Genomic DNA, 24,695 nt, shown 5'->3' with positions numbered 1-24,695 from the left:
CATGCAGCTAATTGCGTCCTCGTCCTCACAGGCATGGGCACGTATACTATACCCACTTTGTTTCTCTGGACACAGGCATGGGCACGTATACTATACCCACTTTGTTTCTCTGGACACAGGCATGGGCACGTATACTATACCCACTTTGTTTCTCTGGACACAGGCATGGGCACGTATACTATACCCACTTTGTTTCTCTGGACACAGGCATGGGCACGTATACTATACCCACTTTGTTTCTCTGGACACAGGCATGGGCACGTATACTATACCCACTTTGTTTCTCTGGACACAGGCATGGGCACGTATACTATACCCACTTTGTTTCTCTGGACACAGGCATGGGCACGTATACTATACCCACTTTGTTTCTCTGGACACAGGCATGGGCACGTATACTATACCCACTTTGTTTCTCTGGACACAGGCATGGGCACGTATACTATACCCACTTTGTTTCTCTCCGACCTGCAGGCTGATGTCAACGTAATGAAGGGTATACTAATGAAGCAGTGTGGAGAGGCAGACCTTGGATGGAATCCATGAGAGGAAGAGGATGGAGGAGGGACTCATTAGCTTGTCTCTGTATCTGAGAGTCCATGTGCAGGGGGGGGGGGGGGGGTGTACAGGGAGAGACCATGTAGGACGGAGGGAGAGGAGTCTGAGAGAGAAGGACAATTTGAGAGAGGAGGGGTGAGAAGTGGTGTCAGAGCAATAGAGAAACAGAGATCGGTTAGAATTACAGTATGTGTTTATCAGGTATCATGGAGGAAGAGCACATGATTGTACTGTACATGCACATCTTTTGCACTGTACGTGGGGGAAGGAGTGAAGTGGAGAAAAAAAAGAGGAGATGAGGGCAGACAGATTGAGAACATAGTGAGGTGGAAGAGAGTGAAGTGCGTGTGAGCGAGAGAGAGCTGGAGGCATCTGATAAAATACAATTTCATGATTTAGAGCTACACAATTGCTGAACTTAAACGCTGAACATTTATTAAGCACAATCTGATTAAAGACCTAGTGAAATTACGTTTTTCACATATCTTTGTTTTTCGCATACTTGACAATGGATGCCAAAACAATGGGAAAATTTCCATTTTTGTGTATTTTTATATCGTGCAGGACGTGTCGAGTCCTGCATGAATACAAATGAAGCTTGATTTCATTCACCTGTTTTATTCCCATGACTGCACATTCGTCCAAACACAGCTGCTTCTGTTTACAGACCTACTCCGTTTTTAATCTCATTCAAGATTACATCCAGATCGTTTTAAACTTAATCAGCGCGCTAAAATATGTATCTGAAAACATTATAGGTTAGAAATAAGCCACGAGCTTCGCTGCCCGTCTCTGTCAACAAACAAAATCAACGCACACGTCGTGCACACGCATGCAGCTGAGCAACGTCCCATACCCTGGAGGGATGCGTCGTTCTGATTGGTTAAAAACACATAGCTTTCAGTGAAACTTCAAATTATAATGCCTGTATTTCACTAGCCGGTCTTTAAAGTGTGTGTTTTGAGTGATTTAATTTATGATTCAATCATCAATTAATCAATCACTCAAAAGATACTTTAAACTAACCCTTTTCTAATGTTCTACAGTATAGTCACAGACAAGGCTGTCTTTAGTTTAGAGGATGGTATTGACACAAGGGGGGGGATTAACGTTTGCGTATGCAAATACTTCTCATGATGGGCAGTCCATGAATATTTCTGGAAGTCACAGTCAAGGTTCAGAACACTTGCTATATTATATTGCAATTATATCCCCGGACCACACTTTGAGAACCTCTGATATACAATACCCATTAACAGTCAAACAGAGTCTCCTCAGACCACCCCTTTAATTATTCATTCATGTATTCAGTCTTCCATATCGTTGCTGTCGCCGGGCGGAAACCTTGTATCTCCATATTTCAATGGATATGATTATTGATTATATATTTTATTCCATAAATAAATACCCTTCTTTGTGCAATGCACAGAGCTTGTAGATTGGCTATTTTCACAAAACAGGGTGGAGAAAAAAAAGGTAAAAGAGAAAATAGGAACCGTTTTGGACATACAGGGTTTCCCACCCGACAGAGACAATATTAGGTCTGCCCCAGTTTCTCATAATCTCCATGGCCTTCCTGGCTGAAGGTAATATTGCTCATTTTGTGATGCCTCTAAAATGTGACCTTTTTACACTGACACGTGGGGCCTGGAGCTGTTCATGCCGAACACCATACCACCAGTGGTCTCAACCCCTGGGTCGCGAACCCTCGGGTACATATTACGTGGTGCATGCATAAACATCCCTTAATGATTAGATTATATCTGTTTTCAATATTAATTTATGATATATTTTCTCTATTATTAAGGTTTTTTTTGCAGTCAGTTTGTATTGGTGGTGGGGAGAGGGGCGGGGCGGGGGTCGCGAGACATGGCCAAAGCATTTCCCGGGGGTCCCGGAAATGCTTTGGCCCTCTGAGAGAGTACGTATATGTTTTAGTGAGGAAGACTTTATTTCAGAGCAGGCCCTGCCCCTCTGTGAGAGAATACGTATATGTTTTAGTGAGGAAGACTTTATTTCAGAGCAGGCCCTGCCCCTCTGTGAGAGAATACGTATATGTTTTAGTAGAACTCTGGATGTTGTTTGAAGCTGCTCGGCGTATATTTAAGCTGAATGAGAGATGAAGAAGCTGAATGAGATGCTTTGATGTCGCAGCGCAGCCCAAAACCCTTTTGAGCACGCTGTGGTGATTGACAGCTACAGTATACTGTGTACACTCTTTCTCTTCAGGGAGAGAAAAGAGAGACAGACTCACTTTAAAATCATACAATGTTTCTGGTTTGCTTTGTTTGTGGACTCACTTGACCTTACTGGAGAGTGGATGATGGGACTTGACACTTGGTCAACTGCTGCATTCATGCACACAGATCTCAGGTCAGCACCCCTGTGGTATTCTCATCACACTGACCAGCCCATTCATAAACACAGATCTCAGGTCAGCACCCCTGTGGTATTCTCATCACACTGACCAGCCCATTCATAAACACAGATCTCAGGTCAGAACTCCTGTGGTATTCTCACCAGTCCCCAGTTGTCTGGAATCAAAGACACAAAAATAAATCAGTCTCATAAAAATGATATTGCATATTTTACTGAATCATAGAAGAGTTACTTGTTCCCCCTAATAACAGATGATTATGCCATCGGTCTCAGCGGAATAACTGTCTTTTTAACAGGCGTAAAATAAGTATAATTATTTTTTTGCGGCGCTTAATTACAGTAGCCTGTTCTGAAGTGGAGAGAGAGACAGTAATTGGTGAGCTAGGCTTTTTTTGATCTCCCGGCAGTGGAGAAGATTTGCTGCAGCTAAAACGGGCATCCCAGCTACATCCAGATTAATCCATTTTAGGCGGGAACCCCTTTTGGTGGAGTGGCGCGCTACGAGCTTGTAGGTCTGCTATTTTTGAAAAATCGAAGAACGACTGACATAGAAACATAGCTTTTTCAGAAAACTGTCATTTTCAAACAGACATTTTTAGAATCTGATCTCAGGTCAGAATGGATTAAGAAAGGACACAAATGAACCAGTCAGGGAAGGAAGGGAGAGTGCATTGTGCTGGATTCTGTTTGTTACGTGAGAGAGATCTCAGAAAAGAAAAGGGCTATACTGTAGCTTGGCTTTCTGGGTGGGAGGCTGCTAGTGCAGTTAAAGTATTTTTGTGTAAGTTAATTTACATTTTATTCTATTCGGCAGTGGTGGTTAGGAATGCACACACAGATCCGACACACCGAAGGTCCGACATGTGGAAATCACCCGTCGCTCCCGACGTAATGCGTAATGATCACTCTTAACATGCTTTGACGGCATCCTTTTAAATCCATGTGTCAAGGTTTATACTTTATACTTTATACTCCATACTGTTCAGTTTATTACACTTTTACTTTGGATTGAAAAGACGATGGTAGGTTGTAATCTTTAGTCGCACACTGTGCTGAGTGTGCTCATACATAATTTTTCTTTTCAGAATGTGTTTTCAAATGAAAGTGAAATATACTCACACTTCAAGTCCTGCAAATCATAGAAAGTAGGATCTTCCCATATTGCCTGGAGGGACAATTTCTCTGCGAATGCATGGCTAGCTCATCTAACCAGCATCCAGTGGTATAAACACATACATTCATGACAGATCTGGAGTATTCATTTAACTGAGAGTTTCAAACTGTAGGGTCTTCACTTCAGGTTGGCAAGAAAAGAGATGAAAGCTGAAGGTGTTAGTTGCTGTTAGGTTATGGAAATGAAACTTTGATGCTGTGCGTGTGCATGTGCGCGTGCGTGCGCGCGCATGCGTGCGTGTGTGTGTGTGTGTGTGTGTGTACTCACTGAATACAGTGTATATAGTCACATGCCTCAGCTGTAATCAGCTGTCAGCCTGCTTGATTGAATATGTGTTACTAACTCACTAATTAATTAGCCACGTATACCTACCAAGCACAGTATACAGCAGGGATAGGCAACCTTAGGCACGGGTACCAACATTGGCACAGTGAAGGGTGATCACAGGCACACTGGCATAAGTGTGCGAGAGAGGATTTTTCTTTTTAAAAGAACATTAAATTAAGCTCTCTCAAATGCATGCAAATCCTGCACAATTCTACATTCATTCAAACTGAACTGTGACTGGGGAAGGGAGTCTGGGAGATACTAGGTGGGTTATTAATAATGATCATTATAATGTCCTGATGTGAAAGAAAATAGTCAGGAAGAAGAAAGAAACGTTATATTTATGGACAATCAACATCTGTTGGGATGGCGGAGTCAGAATTCAACATAATGTTGACATGGCACACTAACTATCAATGAAATAAAAACACGACACTTCAAGTCAAAGAGGTTGCCGACCCCTGGTATACAGTATACTCACGGAAGCGGTCCACTGATCCCTTGTACAGTACATGTAGCAACATAACTATAAAAATGAAAAAATGAGTTTGAAGGTTTTCAGAAACCTTAGGTCAGTCCCTAGAAGGCGTTTTCAGATTCGGCCTCGGGTATCAATGATGCCTGAGGTCATAATGGAGTGGAGCCATATCAGCGGCAAGTATACTGTAACTACTGTATAACATTTGTTGCAAAAATGGTTAAATATATGAGTGTTCCTGACTGTACTGTGAGTGCAATCTTTTAGAGTTTGTACTGTACTGTACTGTACTGTACTGTACTGTACTGTACTGTACTGTACTGTACTGTACTGTACTGTACTGTACTGTACTGTACTGTACTGTACTGTACTGTACTGTACTGTATTTGGAATAAGTGTAGTGGGGGTGGGGGGTATTGTGACACAGGTCGTCCACAGTATTATATGAACTGGTTCAATATGTGTCTGTGGAGTTTGGAACAGTGGAGCAAAAATGCAGAATACTTTGAGCAGTTCAAATAACCAATACACTGCAGGAGTGAATCTAACATGGTGCTAGAAATGCATATAGTGATTAGTGTTCAGTTTGTATACTGTTCTTTCCCATGTGGTCCAGCTGAGATTATTAATTATAATACTAATTCATTGTTAAGTTTTTTGTTTTGTTTTTGTATAGTTCCTTCCAGAGTTCAGTTCAAGGATGCTTAAATAGAAATCTCCAGTGTGGTAGAAATAGAATCGGGATGAAAAAGAAGTATACCGGTAAACGTATAAAGGAAAGAAATGTCATATTTTGTGCTCGTTGTACACGTTGTTCTTTCCGTGTGTAGGGCGGAGGTGGAACAAACAACACATTCATTTGAAACAGCTTGTTCTTCCTGTCGGGGCCACCTGGGTATAGTTGCAACATCACGAGTAATAAAAAGTGTCCTCCTCCTCCAGCGGAAATAATATATCCACAGCGCTACAGTACATATAGGTCAAGGCCATTTGAATGCACACAAGCTTCACGGCAATCCGTCAATTCGATTTTGAGATATCGTATACTGTACAGTGCAGGTGGAAATATTTGGCCTATAGGGTGGCACTAGAGATGAACAGGTGTGTGGTCTTAATACAGTATATAATATTCCATGGAATTTCAGCCAGAAGTTTACGAGATATGTATTTTTTTGGGGGGGACCGAAGACAACCATCGCGTGGCAAAACTCACCATCTGCAAAATGGAAAGATGCAACATTTCTTTCAGCACACATGGATAGAATGTGTGCATTCAGGCAGCATATAATAACAGAGTGTGCAGTATACTGGCTGCAGCTGTGGAGAGGGATGTAGATTGTCCAGTAGTGACTGGAACAGTGTGCCATGGGACAGCGGTAATAGCTCTGTAAGGCAAGAAATGAGTTCCCACATGAATGGATGCATCAATATGGATCAGATGGGTGTAAGGGAGGCCTCGGGGCACGCCAGCCCCAGAAACAGATCTCCGGTCCCAGCCGAGCACCTCCCAGATGGGCCCCTCTCACAATGCACACGCACAGTCGCACACGCACGCACGCACGCATGCACGCACGCACGCACGCACGCATGCACGCACACACTACACACAAGTACGAGCACATGAATATATGCATGCTTGCACACCACACAGACATACACAAAGATGCAGGAGTTGTGCTGAGACAATTTGCAATTAAGGGGAGAAATATGTTTGCTATCCATTTGTATGGAAATTCAGTTAATATACACACCACCCTGCACATGTGAGAACACCAGACTGTACTTACGTATGAACATTCCAGATGTAGAGAGAAGTACAGTATTGTAACTTAAGTGAAAGGTCACCAGCAGAGCCCTGTTCAGTTTAACAATAACTTTTTGATTTGCATTCCTATTTGCCAATTTTTGTTCTTCTTCGTGTGCGTGCGTGCGTGTGCACTACAGACTATTACATCCAAAGCAAATCCTGTGGAATTTGCCAAAATGCGCTTTTGGCATGATGGTACACAGATTTGTTTAGTCATCTGACTGCGTTTTTCGGTTTGCATTTATTGTTAGTTTTTTGGTGGGTCAAATTTTATTTCAGGCGTTAAGCAACACATTCAAAAGGACACATATTCTGATTGCGTGTGAACGTGCAGCACAGCAGGCTTCTGCACAGACCATATGATACACTTACTAAATGTACTTGGTTTTTTGCGAACGCGATGAGCACTAACTATGAGACCCTGCAGATCATGTATGTGTGTGTGTCTGTCTGTCCCGCTGTGACACCACCCGCCCGCCACCAGAGGGTGCAGCTGTAGCACACACACACACACACGCGCGCACACACACACACACACACACACACACACACACACACACACACACACACACACACACACACACACACACACACACACACACATACACACACACACACACACACAACCACACACACACAGTAGAAAACTTAAAAAGAAAAGAAAAGTACGTAATTTATTCTAATTGTTGTTATTGCAATTTACGAGCTGCGTTCGCTTCCCGCGTTTGCGCGTCTTACTTGTGCTAGACAGTATATCCTCTTGACATTCTGGACAACATGATAACTAATTTATATTGAAGCTATAACTTTACTCTTCTGCCCCGGATTTGAGCCCAGTGTCCTGCACTAGTGCTGACATTTTTAACATTGAGCCAATAGAGCCTGAGGGCAGTGCAGGGGATATATTGAATCTTGACCATCGGGGTCAAAGTTCATGTCAGATCCTGGGTCTCGGTGAGACATGAACAATCCAAATGCCTCAATAGAAGACCAGGGAGAGAACCAGGGATTGGACAAAATTGCATTTTATTCATAAAGAAAGTTACACAGTGAGGCTTTAATTTGATCATATTCATGAAACAAAAAGATCTGCATAGTATCTGGAAGTGAGCCAGGCAGTCTGCCAGGAATTTACCTAAATATTCACTCATGTGTGTTCACACTGTGCTGTGAGATTACAAACCAGCCATACTGAACAATGACACAGCATGCAGTGGCATAATGTATGAATAGTTTATTTGGTTCGCCTCATCAAGTACACCAGCATGTATTTTGTGTTTGTACATGCATTTACACCAGTTGTCTGGTGTCACATAGGCCTACATCTTAACCCATTCTGGGCGGGAACCCCCTTTAGTGTTAGCATTATGTTATGCTTTAGCTGTTGAAGAATAGCAGATCTACAAGCTCATAGCGTGGCACTCGACTTGTAGGTCTGCTATTTTTTATCGTGAAAATGTGCCTCAAATATTTGAATATATATTCCTTCAGAGTTTCAGTTTTTAACTCAAATCTTTGCTTCTGGGGGGTCCCTGGAACAACATATTTTCAGATGGGGGTCGGCGGCCAATTACATATAATTTTTGGAATATTGAGAACCACTGATATAGAAACATGAGGTTTTTCAGAAAAAAATACATTTTAAAATGACATTCTTTAAATTTCCTCAGGCCAAAATGGGTTAAGTTCATAGTCGTGTCTACTGACAGGGAAGCGTGCATTACATGTTCACTATACTGAAAGTCGGCTGCATTTGCATGACGGTTTATGTCCTTTGCATTGCAAGCATGTTGTTTTGCACGTGGAAGATAATGTTGTGCATTGTGCTTTGGTTTGAATGGTTTTAAATGTTGTACAATGGGGATTTGATGGATAGGGGAGGTGGTAAAGCTTAGTGTGACTATTTGTTTTTTAATGAGGCTGTTTTCTGTGCACGGTGGGCCGCTTTGAATGTAGTGGATTTAAGGCATGCGCGCGCACACACACACACACACACACACACACACACACACACACACACACACACACACACACACACACACACACACACACACACACACACACACAGTACACGCACACGCACACCTGTGTGCCAGCCTGTACATTCCATGTGTGTTGTAATCTGTGCACATTCATGCATACAATTTGCAACTTTGCATACATGTGTGTACATGTACTGTGTGTGCGTGTGTGTGTGTGTGTGTGTGTGTGTGTGTGTGTGTGTGTGTGTGTGTGTGTGCGTGTGTGATGTGCACATGCCATATTGTGTTTATGTCTAAGCCACTGGTTATATTTATAGTTTTTGTCCGAGCAGCTGTTTTCCTTGTCTCCTGCTGTTGAAGTGCTCTTCATCGGGAAAGTGTTTTTCTGGTATTAAGAGGCAAGTAGGCTGCATGTAAATAATGTATCCAAAATGCTGCCTCTCTAAAGGTGCATTATACCGTTCAGCTGCGTAAGAAAGCTTAGGGACCATGCAATTTCAGCACACACAGTATAGACCTTTAAAATTATACATTAACCGTGACAGGTGTACAGTATGCTTCATGAATACAGTAGAGTTAGCTAATAGCATATACATTATGAAGGGTCAGCAACTCAAATAGAAGTCATGCTTGTGTTTGATGTGACAGTGATGTGATTCACTTAGATTTTCAACACATATTAAAATGTTTCTTTATACATTTAGCCACTTCAGCTAAAGTATATAAAACCCATAGGGCTTATACTGTACATAATCCTAGTGAAAATAGATGATCTACAATAAGATCGACACATTATGTTGGCTATTTTCCCTCGAGGGACAATTAATTGCAACGCAATTGAAGCAGGGAATACAATGGGAAATGGAACATTTATGCACAGTATGAAAACTAAACTTCGGTCGCAACAACATTTACCGAAATAGAAAACTATACAAAAATCACAATGTCTAAAGTACGAGCAGATCTACACGCTCTCAACATGCTCTGTACAGGACCCTGCCTCCTGTCTCAACATGCTCTGTACAGTACCCTGCCTCCCGTCCCATCTCAACATGCTCTGTACAGTACCCTGCCTCCCGTCCCATGGCCAAGTCCATTTTATTCATCCAGTAAGACGCCTGAGGGCGTCTTACTGGATCTCCATCCCTGTCACGTGAATGTCACGTGACAGGGATGGAGATATGAAGTAAATATTGTTCAGAGGGAGAATGAGATAGAAATAGATGGAGAGAGAGAGATTTGCCAAATTCCTGTTCCTTCAAAGTTCCTTTAAACAGCTTCCAAATGTTTCTATTGCTTTTGGAGACCAATGAGCAAACACACTTAGCTTGTTTGTCTGATGAGGTGTCAAGAAGAAAGGAGCATTGAAAGACTATATTGAAACAGGTGATTCCTATATGGACTCTCGCCTGGAGATATAACCGTGTTTGGGAGGGCTGGTCTAAATTCATTATGGTAATGACTGATGGGACTCGAGCTCTGCCATCTCTGTGTGTTTCTCATTCTGAAGCTAAGCTCCACGCAATCTGGGTGGAGGCATGTTGCCACTTGGAATGCATTACACTAGGCATATTTACTGCTGATTTAATGCAGGCTACACTCACATAAATGCAGGCTACACTCACTGTTATGTTAATGCTGATGGTTGTCATGTTTGAGTGAAGAGTGATAAGGAAGCAGTCATTAATTATGTAATGCCATATCACAACAATTCTGTGTGGCATTGTGTTTCATACACTAATTGGCTTCAGTCGTGCATTATGATTGGATGAAACACGTGTGCTTGGCAACTGCAGTGTAAAAACTTTTATAGGAAACGCATCACTACTGGATCAATTATTCGTACCAATTAATTTAGTCCCATGATTATTACTGAGGAAATGGATCTGTTAGGTCAGAGATTTCTTTAAACTCTTATTGTAGTCATTGAGTAGCAAGTGGTACAGCAATATACAATGTTGACAGGTAGTGAGATATGATTATTTAGCACACAGTCTTAACAGCTGAGATGCATTTCAGTTCACTCTTGAATCGTGCAAATCAATCTTTATAAGCTAATTTTTGTGACAATCACGTCTCACAAAAGAGCCCCAACCTGAGATCTTTTTCCTGAGAGACAGAGAACTGAATTATTTTTGTCTATACATATTGGAGCAAAATATTTTTTTTTAATTAAAACCCAGTGGGCCCTATTTTGTGTGGCTTCTCATTTCTTTATATGACTAATCTCATTAGGCTTTTTTAAATTTATTTATATCATATTTATTCACCAACAAGACCAGCAGATCGAGGTGGATCAGCCTGGCTAACGTACCATTATTGGAGCCATCATTTCAGAAGGGATTTTTTTTGCCAACGGCTGATTCGGTCTGGCTTATTAGCCAGGCAAATCTGGCTCTGCATTTCCTCAACAAAATGAACAAAATTGTTCCAAAAGAATAATAAATATTTTATTTTATATGTTACGTTTATATTACTCCTAAACATTTTGCCAAACATCAAACACACTCCTATCCTCCTGGTGCAGACCTGTGCCCAGAAGGGCACTTTTTCTAGTTCCCTTTATACTTTGCCCTGCTTATGCTGCATGTATATTCAGTTGCTGTATATTATCTTTTGCCTCAGAAACCCTGGGAAGATGCAATTCCATTATAATCGTCTGTTGACAGATTTAAAAGGCCTGGCTATGTCATTTCGTTTTCCCCAACTTGATACACAGTATGTCTGGTATTTAGCAAGAAACAAGTGAACTGGCGCGCTGCAACTCAATTCCAACTTTGACTCCAAAGGACGCAAAAATTGCAAATTAAGTCATCAGGACTCGCACATTATTATGTAACCCGTCTAATAACAGAGCAGCAGAGGGAAACGGCCCCTATAGGCTTTTCTCTGTGTTTCTGAGACTGTAATGTGGGCGTGAAGTCTGCTTTTAGGAGCTAGCACCTCTACAGTGTATCAGGCACATCATGTTACCAAATGTGTGAATTTGCTCCTTTGATAGGTGGTATAATTTTAATTTCTTAATTGCACAAATCCCCAGGGCTCATCTACTAATCATGCAATCATCCAATGGTTATATAAACTACAGTATCGTAACATGTCAGCTTGACTGCTGGCTTCCTTGGTTTCGCTTTGCAATGAATTGCCAATTATTTTCCTTTATTCCGTTTGTTTGTTTGTTTGTTTGTGTCACTCCCAGTGATGTCAGTTGTTCTGTGGTACTGGTGCAGGCTTTATTTCTTGCCTTCTTTTAAATAAACCAACGTCAAAACTGTCAAAACACACACAACAAACAGTGATCAGACTCGGAACAATAAAGCACATAAAGATAATGAACATAAAATGCACGTAAAACTAGTATTCATCTCACTGGCTGCATGTAGTATCAAAAGGGAATGAAGTGGTTGGAACCCATAATGAACATAAACAATGAAGACTTTAACTTGTGATACGCTCCAAGTAACAAACAAACAAACTCTCGTCCGCTCAGCACACAGACGGAAGCTGCAATAACTTCTACCGGATAAATACGGCAAACACACTTTGGGGAACATTTTTACCAAAATAACCAAATAAGAAAATAGTAAAACAAATGAATGACAAAAATCATAATTATGGCAGTCACAGTTTGTGTGGACTAGGTAGAGGTGTGGACTCAAGTCACTGTGACTTTGACCTGAGTTCTACTACATCAGTATTTAATTTGCCAACTTCAGGCTCAACTTCATCATCTTAAAATAATTGCAACTCGACTTGGATTTGAACACCTACAGTATGATTCCTTATGCGCAATACATACTCCTATTTTAGAGCCGATTAAAAGTCTGTTCGGCTAAAGTCGGCTCTTCGGTGCTACTGAAGATTTCTGATGAGCCGAAATCATTTCGGCACTGCAGCGGTAAAATAGGAGTATGAATCGGCCCTTAGGCCTACTTGAGACTATGTACTGATACAATCGGCAACAGCAGCATGACCGGTTGCTGTGCCCGACTGCTGTTTTGTGATGTCGGTTTGTGTCTTCATGCCGCTCCTTACATACAGTACGGTGTCTCCTAAATTACGTCCTCATTTTCTTCACTTAATCTTCCTTGTGTCTCAGTCGTAACCACTGAGATGCAACATGGCAAGATCCATGGAAACCTGCATGCAAGGAGAGAGGAAAAGGAGGACATATATCTGTAGAGGAATACAACGTCCATTTCCTACAATGCATCATGTGAAGCGATGTCCCTTTATGATTACAACAGCACTGCTGGATCTGCTGCTGCCTGTGTGTGTGTGTGTGTGTGTGTGTGTGTGTGTGTGTGTGTGTGTGTGTGTGTGTGTGTGTGTGTGTGTGTGTGTGTGTGTGTGTGTGTGTGTGTGTGTGTGTGTGTGTGTGTGTGTGTGTGTGTGTGTGTGTGTGTGTGTGTGTGTGTGTGTGTATCTGCCCACAGCTAATCTGACAGACTATGCCATCAGCATCATATTTCTTGTGCTGTCAGCAAGCCATGGGACTCAATCCCTGAATATATCCGTCAACGACACCTTTGTTATTTTTTGTGAGTTTATAACCTACTGACCCACCGTCCCTCCAGGCTATAGGATATGTGCCCGTGGGGCATGTGCATGGAGGCCAATTTGCTCCTCCTCATATTGGATAGATACTGTACAACTGATACTGTACATGCTCATCTTTTGATGTGTTCTACATTTTAATTAGCAACCGTATACAAGGCTAGTTCTGCTATAGTAGTTATAGTTTGTTTTAATTACGTCAATTGTATTTTGCTGTTAGCAATGTTTGCTTTGGCACATGAAGAGAGTAAAGGAGCTATAGGGAACAACAGAGTGAGCTGATAGTAGTTGAGTGCGTGCGTGCGTGCGTCTGTGCGTGCATGCATGCGTGCGTGTGTGCGTGCGCGCGCACACCATAGACTGTAAAAAATATGGACAAAGCGTTCCCCGGGTCTAACATGAACGTAAAATGAAGCCTGAAATCCCTTGCATTCTAATGCACTGTAAGTCGCCATCTTTCTAGATCCGTTTTAGCCCAGCTGGCCATTGGCTGGCCCAGACAACGAGGCGGGACTTCCCCCCTTCTTCTCCGTTGGTTTTTATTTTGACTCGAGTGGGAGTGGAATCCCGATCATAGACTGTAACGGTAGCCACGCCCCTCAGAACATGCGCGACTTTATGGTCATTTTTTTAATAAATGGGACCATAATTTTCCAAAAAGAATATTATGACATTAGAAATGAGACTTTAAACTAGTGACTGGAAGCAGAAAGTATTCATGACCATGTTTATTAAGGTAATACAGTCTAGGTGAAGTTGGGCCAAAATACATGGGCCTCTATGGAGCTATGGGGCTTTTTGGGTCCAGTCCAGCGCCACAACAGGCCATTATATGAACTACCGATTTCAAATGAGGCTTCACGAAATATCTGGCTGACTGCCCATGGCGCACACACACACCACCTTGGAAGTTGGAAACAAGACAGTAAAGACAGTGTCAGCACCATGGACAGCACCATGGACAGCACCCTATATATTTTAGTACTCACCAGACAGACACAGTCTAGGCCTATTTTACAATGTAATAAAAACATTAAAGCTGCTGTACTGTTACATTAAAGCTATACTGTGTCCCGCACGGCAACAAGGCATATAGGATGTAGGGAGGGGGAGAGTTTAGTTAATTGCTGCTGCCGGGAGGTCGAGTATATGTGCCCCTTGACCTTCAGAGGTCAAGAGCAACTCATTGTGAATGTGTACTGTATGAAACGGCTCCAAAAGGTTCAAGAATGCAGTGTTCAACCGCGTCATTAGAGCGCCGATGCCTCCCATTCAGGGCGGTGAACCCCTTTTGGTGTTTTAAGCATTATGTTATACTTTAGCTAATGAAAAATAGTGAAAATGTGCCGCAAATCATTAAATATTTATTCTTTCAGAGCGAACGCTTTTAACTCAAATCTTTGCTTCCCTGGAACTACATATTTTCAGATGGGGGTCGGCAGCCAATTTACATATAATTCCTAGGGGTTCTTGACATGAAAATGTTTGAGAACCACTGATATAGAAACATGGGTTTTTCAGAGAACTGTCAGGATTTAGCAGACATTTTGTAGAATCGTCCTCGGGTCTAAATGCTGATACTGTATGTTTTGTGTATCATCCTCTCTTGACTGGACGATCTTTTCGTAATTGATGCATAATACTGATTTAGCTGCTGAAATGGTACATTTTATTTACATTTATATTTATATAGCATTTATATTTATTATTTACATAGATTGTGCATTATACATTCACCCATTCACAGTACACACATTCACACATCGATGGCGGTGGAAACCATGCAAGGCACCAACCAAGCACATCAGGAGCAATTAGGGGTTCAGTGTCTTGCTCAAGGACACTTCGACACGAACTCTGGGGGAGCCCAGGTTCGAACTGGCAACCTTGCGGTTACCATCCAGCCACTCTACCCCCTGAGCCACCACCTCCACACCATGAGCAAACCAGTATACTGATATAATTAGGCCTTATTAATTTGAATTCCGTGTGTCACTGTGATGGTGGTGGAGAAAATGGAGAAAATAAAACGATAAAGGACTGACCGAACAGACCTTCAGGCAGCAGTTAACTGTATTCACTGCTCACGGGATCCAGTCTGGGATCCCACACGACACACGGCAACAAGGCATATTATAGGATGTAGGGGGAGAGTTTAGTTAATTGCTGCTGCCGGGAGGTTGAGTATGTGTGCCCCTTGGAGCCTCGCGCCGAGGGATGCAGCCCCGTAAGCCTGTGTGTTAAGCAGGACCTGTTAACTTGATACTTGGGAAAACAGTGACTTTTAACTCCCACTGGTGCCAGCATGATGTTAGCTGGAGTTGTTCATGCTGTGGCCCTGGCACACAGTAACACATATACTGTACGAAACACACCCACAGTGAATGTTATTAAAGGGATATTTCACTTTCAGACATGTTTGGAAGTGAAATGTCCTTTTAAGCTGTTTCCCATCTGTCACGTGCAAAATGTCGAGAGTGAAAAGGGTCCATTGCTGATGTCCATGAGCTTGTCATCAATATACATTTCTTTTATCTGCTTCTTGATATGATAATTTTATAGTTTGCTGATCTGAATAATCAGTTATTTTTTCCAACCTGTCTGCTCTCCTCCACTTCTCTCTGTCTCTCTCCTTCACTATTTCCCTCTTTCTCTTCCCTTCCTCCATTCCCTTCTCTTCCTCCATTCCCTTCTCCTCCTGTTCCCCCCCCCCCTCTCTCTCTCTCTCTCTCTCTCTCTCTCTCTCTCTCTCTCTCTCTCTCTCTCTCTCTCTCTCTCTCTCTCTCTCTCTCTCTCTCTCTCTCTCTCTCTCTCTCTCTCTCTCTCTCTCTCTCTCTCTCTCTCTCTCTCTCTCTCTCTCCTCCCTCCCTCAACCTTTCTTCTGCTCTGTTCTCAGTTGGTGTTGCCAGAGTATTCCATCCATGGTCTGTTCTGCATCATGTTCCTGTGTGCTCAGGAGTGGCTCACTGTAGGCCTCAACATCCCACTGCTGTTCTACAACACATGGAGGTAACTACCCTACAAACTACAATACGTAGTGTGTGTGTGTGTGTGTGTGTGTGTGTGTGTGTGTGTGTGTGTGTGTGTGTGTGTGTGTGTGTGCCTGCGTGCGTGCGTGCGTGTGTGTGTGTGTGTGTGTGTGCACATGCTTGTGCGCATGTGTATTCTTCTGCCTACACATACGTCATGTCCTTGTATGAGCGAATAGGGGAAGGGGATCAGCGTCACGTGATCCCCTGTGTGACCCTGCAAAAACTCGGATGTGTGTCTCAAAGAATATGATTATTGGCAGAATCGCGTAAAGTTTCGGTTATTTGGGCCGGGTACAAGCTTTAGTTCCTGACACTATTATTGGTCCGACAACCCACCTCAAACCCAACCATAACCCCAAGCACGGGAGCAGCGCCTGTTCGAGCGCTAGTCCGACCGTTGTTCCCGTATGTATAGGACTAATGCTCCGTCGGAATTACCATCGGATCCATATTTGGCCGTCCCGTTTTCATTTTTCACAAGAGCGGTGGTTGTTGCAATTACCTCCTGACAATACATCACCATATGTTGCGCTAGGACAACGTGTACATAGGCTATGCATCAACGTGTACGTTCCCTAATGCAATTCCAATGGTACGCTGAATGTGACTAAAAGGGAAATAGATTTGCAGCAAATTTAATCATTATGGTTTTTGCCAGTGCCATCATACCCCTTCTCTGGAGATAACTGTTTAATTTTAATGTAAAACATTGTTAAGGATCCCCTTTTCACAATTATTTTTTAAAATATGATGTCCCTCGAGTCCCATTCCTATTGACAATATATTCTTCTGTCGTATGTCATTAGACCTTCATCTCCGTTGCAGCAAGCCAGTCCAGTGTGTCGTTGTCTAGGTCAATTAACCCACGATCACCATTCGGTGGCCGGTATATGGGGCATCTGGTCAGTACGTGACAGTATATTGAAGTTGAGTATCCTGCAGCTCAGATGGTTGAAGCACTGTGCCACAGATAGAGGAGGGGCAATAGAGAAGACAAAAGAGATGATGGGGTATAAGAGGAGAAGAGGAGGACGGAGGAGAGGAGAGACGGGGGAGATGAGCAAGAAGACCAGAGTGTTCAGGAAAGGAGGAGAGGTGAGAGGGAACGAGTAGAACAAGGGGAGGAAATGGAGAAGAGAGGAGACCAGGTTTGGGGGGAGGTCAAGCTGAGAGGAATATGGAAGGGGTTAGGAGAGGGGCGAAGGAGAGAGGAGGAGGAGGAGGAAAACATCTTGCTGTCTGATTAATTGTAGATTGTGCCAGATGCCCACCGGCTAACGGTTGCTGCTCCAGGCACAGCGGAGAGATGAGAAGAGTGAGAAAGAGAGAGAGAGAGACAGTGAAGGGAGAGAGACATCTAATATTTACAAGGTTACTTGGAGGAGAGAGCAAGGGAGCGATAAGGAGCTGAATAAACAGAGAGATTGCTGGGCTTATAGGCGGAACAGAGAGCCTTACCCTCCGTATGCCTGGCTGTACATGCTTGTGCTCAGCAATGTGTATAAGGCTTTTCTTCAAAAAAGAGCCTGCAATGTCTACACATGCGCGTGCATGTGTGTCAGTGTGTGTGTGTGTGTGTGTGCATTCTGTGAACATGGATTTGCACATATGAAGCCTCCCTGCACGGCATACGACGGATAACAATGGCACAGCATAGCTTTGGGAATTCTAAAAGAAAGGATTTTCCAACTAGCCCAACAAAGTGGCAAAACTGAACGAAGCCTTCATTATTTTAGAAAGAAATTAAAGGTTATTCAAGGGTCACATGGCAAAAACAATTAAATCAAACTTTTTAGAGCTTTTTATAGAAGTTTCTAAGCGTTGTTTGTACTCGTGAACTTAAAACTGTCACATCCATAACGATGTAGGTTCAGGGATTATTCACGTTAGGTTCCATTGATACTCCATCAACAGACTAGTATCGCCCCGCTACCATGAAATTTACCATTGTGTGAAATTACACTGGTACGATAACAAACCTTGATGGATTACGTCTATCAATAACCATGTCCTGTAGCGTTATTAGCCTATAAGCTCCCAATAATGATGATCTACGGCCCAGGCCGTAGCGTAACGGTCTGGGCACCGGACTGGTGATCCAGTCGCGGTGTGCCGCGGGTTCGACTCCCGAACCCGACACGGCCTTTACCGCATGTCATCCCCCCATCTCTCTCCCGTTTCCTGTCAGCCTACTATCTGTCCCTTAAAAAAAATCAATAAAAGGCGTAAGCCGCAAAAAAATATCTTTAAAAAAAAAATAATGATGATCTACATATGGCGGGGGTTATTTCGTTTTCATGTTGAGAGTTAACCGAGTAAAATAACCCTTGAAGCCTGCATGAGCCGAAGCGTGCGCGCGTTTGTGTGTGTGTGTGTGTGTGTGTGTGTGTGTGTGTGTGTGTGTGTGTGTGTGTGTGTGTGTGTGTGTGTGTGTGTGTGTGTGTGTGTGTGTGTGTGTGTGTGTGTGTGTGTGTGTGTGTGTGTGTGTTAATCATGTCACATGATCAGACAGATTCTGATGTGTGGTTCTTGTTGAACCCATCGTCTTGCAGTGATCAGTATCAGCTACTATCGTTATACTTGGTTGTATTATCAAACTGTGTATGTTATTTTGAGCCATTTCAGCATGAACTGTATCTGTTACACGTATGTATGGACCAGAGCCATAGAGTAAGACTGAGTTAAGCAAACTCCGCTCACTTCATGGGGCTTCAGTCCAATGGTTGGCTCTCCTACATATACTTCTATTGAATGGGGACAACCGGACGTTTACGGAATGCATTGGAGTCTATGGGCTCACCGCGCGAGTACATCCAACCACGTGACCGGGCTGTTTTCTGCCCCCCTCAATATCCCAACTCTTCTATCAGATGGCTCTGGTATGGACATACTGTACATGGGAATCTGATACTGTATGCTGTGACTCAAACCCCTCTTATCACTCAAAATACATGAAAGTGCATTCATACATTACATGAGAGAATATGTCATACTCTACCTGCATGAGCCATCTATATTGACCACGCCTGTCTTGAACAAGTGGGTCCACATTGCCAGTTACAAACAGCAAAATGTACAGCCATCTTGCAGTCATTGTGACCAGTCCAATGTACCTGTACATGCATAAGTCAATCCTGAATAATAGGCCAGGTGAATAAAGATGTCGACGTCCTTGTTTGAGGCCATGGACCTGTCCGACAACGCACCGCTGTGCCCAAGCATCGCTTTGGCATGTTTGGAATCACGTGCTGTGGGACAGGATGTGAAGGTCTAACGACTCGCCATTTTTTACACACCCAGTCCATTATGAATGTTTCTCTCTACTTGTACATAATTCATCTATTACAAGGTGTCAAATTCATTTCTATCCATGTTTGTGGTCAATTAATTAAAGTTAAAGTCTTAAAGTCTTATAATGCTGTTCCTTCAGTTTCAGTTCAGTCACAGCATTTGTATTTTGTACACAAGAAAATAGACAAATCCTACTTACAAAATATGTATTTAATAATGAATCGAAATTTGATTAGTTATTGCCCTCCACCATACTAGGTATTGTGCATGTGCACTCCAAAGAACACAATTGGCCTCGTTTAAGTGTGGGGACGTTGATCTCTGTCGCTACACTAGTCCAAATTAACCCATTTTGACCTGAGATCAGATTCTAAAAATGTCTTCTACATCCTGACAGTTTTCTGAAAAAGCTATGTTTCTATGTCAGTCGTTCTTCGATTAAAAAAAAATAGCAGACCTACAAGCTCGTAGCGCGCCACTCGGTGGCGCGCTATGAGCTTGTAGATCTGCTATTTTTCAATAGTTTAAGCATAACATAATGCTGAAGAATGGTGTGTCTAGTCCTGGTTGAAATGTCTCACGACTTCATATGCATTAGCTTGTCTATATACCCTTCCTAAAAACACAGTAGCTGTCAGAAGCAACAAGGGACTACACTAGTACAAGGGGAACCGGGAATTGGCAGAAAGGTAAATAATATATATATAACAAAATGTAATGTAACAAAAAACCCTGATCATGTGTGATCGTATAACAGACCTGGGTAAAAGTTTATTTGAATATCCATCCAATCACTAAGGCCCACTTCTTTCAACTTGCTGGACATTTAAGTGGACTCAACAAAGGGACAGGCCACTTGCAAGATGAGACTTTTCCTTGGGGAAACTATCCCCAAGTCTCCCACAAGCTGTCGCCCATACTCAATCGGCCGGGGGTACGATGTGAGAACAAAATGTTGGGCCCTGCAGGTTCTGCTGCATATTGACTCATCATAACATAACTCATCGTGCCATCTTTTCCCCATCTTATCTCCTTCCAATCATCTCCCAACTGTATCTCCCAACTCCGCGTTCCCTTCCTCCGTCTGTCCATCTGTCCGTGGTTTGTCCCTGTCCCTGGGTGTGGAACGGGTCAACTACCCGTGGTGTGGTCTTTGCCCCCTGTGGCAGGTACTTCCATAGCCCCACGGACACCAAGGAGCTCCTCTACGACCCGGCGTCGGTAATGAACGGAGACACGCTCAAGTTCTGCCTGAAGGAGGCCTGGTGCAAACTGTGCTTCTTCGTTCTCTCCTTCGTCTACTATCTCTACTGGTGAGCCTTTCGCCGGTGTGGGGGCGGGGCGGGGGTTGATGTTATCCCATTTTGACCTGAGATCAGATTCTAAAAATGTCTTCTACATCAGTACGACAGTTTTCTGAAAAAGCTATGTTTCTATGGCAAAAATTGCAGACCTACAAGCTCGTAGCGCGCCACTCGGTGGTGCGCTATGAGCTTGTAGATCTGCTATTTTGCAATAGCTAAAGCATAACATGATGCGAACACCAAAAGGTGTTCCCACCCAAAATGGTTTATATAGAATCTAATTCCAATTTGAATGCTGCATTGGAAACAAAGATATAGATACTTTTGGATAGATATGTGATTAGAATAATGACATATCTTGCTGCATTACTCTGCAGTACCAATAGGATAATTGGGAAGCTGTTCCATGTCAATGCTCTTGTTTTGGAGAAATTGGTTCCAGCGTTAAAGCGTGTGTCAGTGCAGTACAAATGTGAGTTTTATTTTTCAAAATCACATGCATCTTTCCAAACTGTAGGCTATAGCATCAGTCACGCTTTCTCTTACAGTGTGACAACTGGAGCTTATATGCACAGTGAGTAAATGGCAAAGTGTGCATGAGATGTTGAAAACTGCTCAACGGAGATGGAGGATAAGAAGTGTCTCCAAAATGAACTGCATTAAACCCTAACATGAAAACCTTGTCCATGTCTTTAGACATGCGTTGATTATTACTCTGTAGGAAACAGCACTGTTGTACTTGGTCGGATTCTATTTTAATAGATTAAATGTCACAAAGGCATAGTTTTAGCTGAGCTATTAAACCCCAGTGTTTCTTCATAAAATTCTTCATGATGATTATGTAGACTCTACTTAATTATGATTGACTAATCTACCATAACCTACAGTACATAGTGACTCCTGCTGAATTTGTCAGGGGGTATCTGTAATCAAAGGGAAATAATTATGTTAACACAATAGATAGTACCACTGGCAAAACTTTAAATGATGTATATAACTTGTGTATTGTTGAACAATGTGCCTTGCTACTTAATATTCTCCAAAGCTCCCCATGTGTGCTTGCAATGTTCTCTCATCTCTCTATGCCTTTTGTTTTGCTGCTATGGCAGGTTGTCTTTGCCATCTGCATTCTGATGCTGAGGCCAGACTTCGGCATACTATGTTGACGTCAAAGGAATGCGGACCAATTGGCAATAGAACCATTTGGACTCTTATTTGCAGTTTTTTAAAGTTTAGGCAGACAGTTCTAAGTTCACGTTAGTCCAGGTGCCTCAGAGTGTTTGCCATCGCAAGGTTCTGGGTTCATTCACGGACACCGCCCACTCAGTGTATGTGAAGCACAGCTTGGGTAGCCTCGGAAACACACGTTTCTATTTCCAGGGAGGGGGAAAAAAAGTCTGGGGCCGAGTCCACTTCAATTCGGCATAGAGTAGAGCAAACGTCGATCACTCTCTGCTGATTGTGTTTAGTTTCTCCGGGCGGATCCTGCCTGGAGCTGCCTATGCCATAGAAAGCATAGGTGGACCCCAGGCTACAGCTTGGGTAACTAACCTTGACTTTGACCTCTTTATTGATAATAAACATATGTAAAACAATACATAGGCCTACATTGCCACGCCATTATCAAAAGGCCAGTGGCCTCTTTCCATTGCGGTCCTTTCCTATGATGAAAGGGGGCAAAAGTCTCTCATACTGACAATAAGCCACTGCGAGTGCGACTACTTACCTATAGTTGCACTTAGTTAAGGTTAGAGTAAAGGTTTGGTGTAGGTTTAAGATAAGGGCTATGTTTAGGAGGTTACAGTCCAAATTGACAACCTGGAACCTCCACATGGTCCTCATTCCATCGGTGAATGGTCCTCATTCTTTTGGTGTCAGTTTATAGAACCCAAATGTTGCCATAATGGTGTCAGCGTGTGGATGACAAAGTCACTGGCCAAAGCAGCAAAACAAATGCAGTGAGGCGTGAGAACAGACTGAAGTGTAATAACCATGTTATTAATCATTATGGATTCTTGTCCCATGTGTGTTGTATGAATGCTACAGTGTGTGGAACCTGGACATATCCCTCTAATAGGTCTAATCAGTGGAAACACCTTAAAGGTACAATCCTTATATTTTTGCCCTTTTGAGCTATATGAAATCGAGAGAGTCTATAGCGTTGTTCTTCACGGAAATCTGCCGTGAGCCATAATGGCCGCCCACATGGCCCCAACAGTCTTTGGCCCGTTATGCTGCATATGATGTTGTGCCAATATAGGGACTGTTGTGGCTAGTTGGCCATTGGCATTGAACTGAACTAAAAATATGTGTAGGCTACACTTTCAGAAAGCACATTTTCACGTGATTCTTTGTCTTTTTGATTACTTACTTTGCGAGTAAAATGTAGCATTCCGAAATGGCAAAATCTGGCACTGATAGTTCAAATGATGTTTCTTTATTGAATAGACTTTTTTCATCTTGTAGTTTTCTTTTCTTTATATATATAGTTAATGAATCCCAACAACCCAAAAGGATTGGAACTTTAACATGGAGTTGTGCTTGTATGTGTGTGATAATGCTGTGATATAACATAATATTAGCACATTGTATGTGTGTGATAATGCTGTGATATAACATAATATTAGCACATAAGTATCTGTAGGATCCTTCTCTAGTTGTGGGTAGCTCCATGTGTTGTCCAACTTCTGATGTGTCTGGTTAATATGTTTATCACAGCAATACCACACAGGTAGAAAAACAACATCATGAATTATGGTGTCATTATTCTGTTCCGAATGTTCACTGTCAAAGGTATATCCATCCAAATAATTTGATCTAGTGTTGTTTTTAAACTCTATACTTTTATTATAACAGCGTACATTTCAAAAGTGTTAATAGTGGAGTGACAGGAGCACGGTTGGTGTAGCACAGCCAGTTAGAGCCCTATAACCATACTGTATATGGATACCACGTGAGTCGCGAGGACACAAGCTAAAATTTGACTGCCGTCATGCTACACATCTTGCTTCTGCCTTAAAGGACAACTTTAGTTTTTTTCAACCAAGGTTCATGTTTTAGGTTGTTATTAGAGAAACTAAAAGGTGAGTGTTAATTGTCTCCACCAGGCCGAAGGCATGGGGGGAGAGTATGTTTTGCACTCCGTCCGTCCGTCCGTGTGTGTGTCCGTGAGCAGCTAATCTCCGGCACCGTTAACCCGGTCGATGCCAAATTTTGCACACACACTCCCTGGATGCCAACGATGAACCTCTGCCCCAAAATTTCCAGAACGGCCTGTTATAGCGCCACCAGGAGGCCGCTTTGTGCACCGTTAACCCGGTCGATGCCAAATTTTGCACACACACTCCCTGGATGCCAACGATGAACCTCTGCCCCAAATTTTCCAGAACGGAAACCAGGAGGCCGCTTTGTGCAAAACACGTTTTTTGCACAGTACACCTACAGATTTTGTCCAAACATTGCACAAATTGGTACACAGTCTCTCTAGAGCCATTCAACGAAACGGGTCTTTCAGATTTCTCAGACTCCATCCTGATTGGTTAAGATTGGCTTCCAAAGTTCACAGGAGTGCTCAGTTTCAAACAAAATGCTGCAAATCATGAACACATCGCGTGATTTCCGTGAAATTGTGCACGCACATTCCCACTAGGCCGAGGAAGAAATGCCACATGAACAATTTCAACTCAGCCTCAAGGTGGCGCTATAACTGGCCGAAAAGTATTTTTACCTCTAACTGCACGGATCTGTGGATAACTTTGTATGCCAACTCCCTAGAGGCCAAGGAAGAACCTTTGCCTGGGATTTTT

General features: G+C 42.7%; 1 protein-coding gene across 1 annotated transcript in view; it reads left to right on the top strand.

The window, feature by feature from the left end:
- Positions 1–22,963, top strand: part of cnih3 (cornichon family AMPA receptor auxiliary protein 3) — a gene marked incomplete at both ends in the record, with an annotated part of 89,394 nt that extends 66,431 nt beyond the window's left edge. The window contains 3 exons of the mRNA XM_083789731.1: positions 16,159–16,271; positions 20,755–20,898; positions 22,936–22,963. Coding sequence (XP_083645857.1) covers positions 16,159–16,271; positions 20,755–20,898; positions 22,936–22,963 — 285 coding nt within the window. The remainder of the gene's footprint in view (positions 1–16,158; positions 16,272–20,754; positions 20,899–22,935) is intronic.
- Positions 22,964–24,695: the final 1,732 nt, after the last annotated feature.

Source organism: Protomyctophum parallelum (genome assembly GCF_964188405.1).
Source record: "Protomyctophum parallelum genome assembly, chromosome: 19".
In the NCBI taxonomy this organism is placed as follows: Eukaryota; Metazoa; Chordata; class Actinopteri; order Myctophiformes; family Myctophidae; genus Protomyctophum; species Protomyctophum parallelum.
The sequence above is the reverse complement of the archived record's forward strand: the minus strand, read 5'-3'. Positions and strand labels throughout refer to the sequence as shown.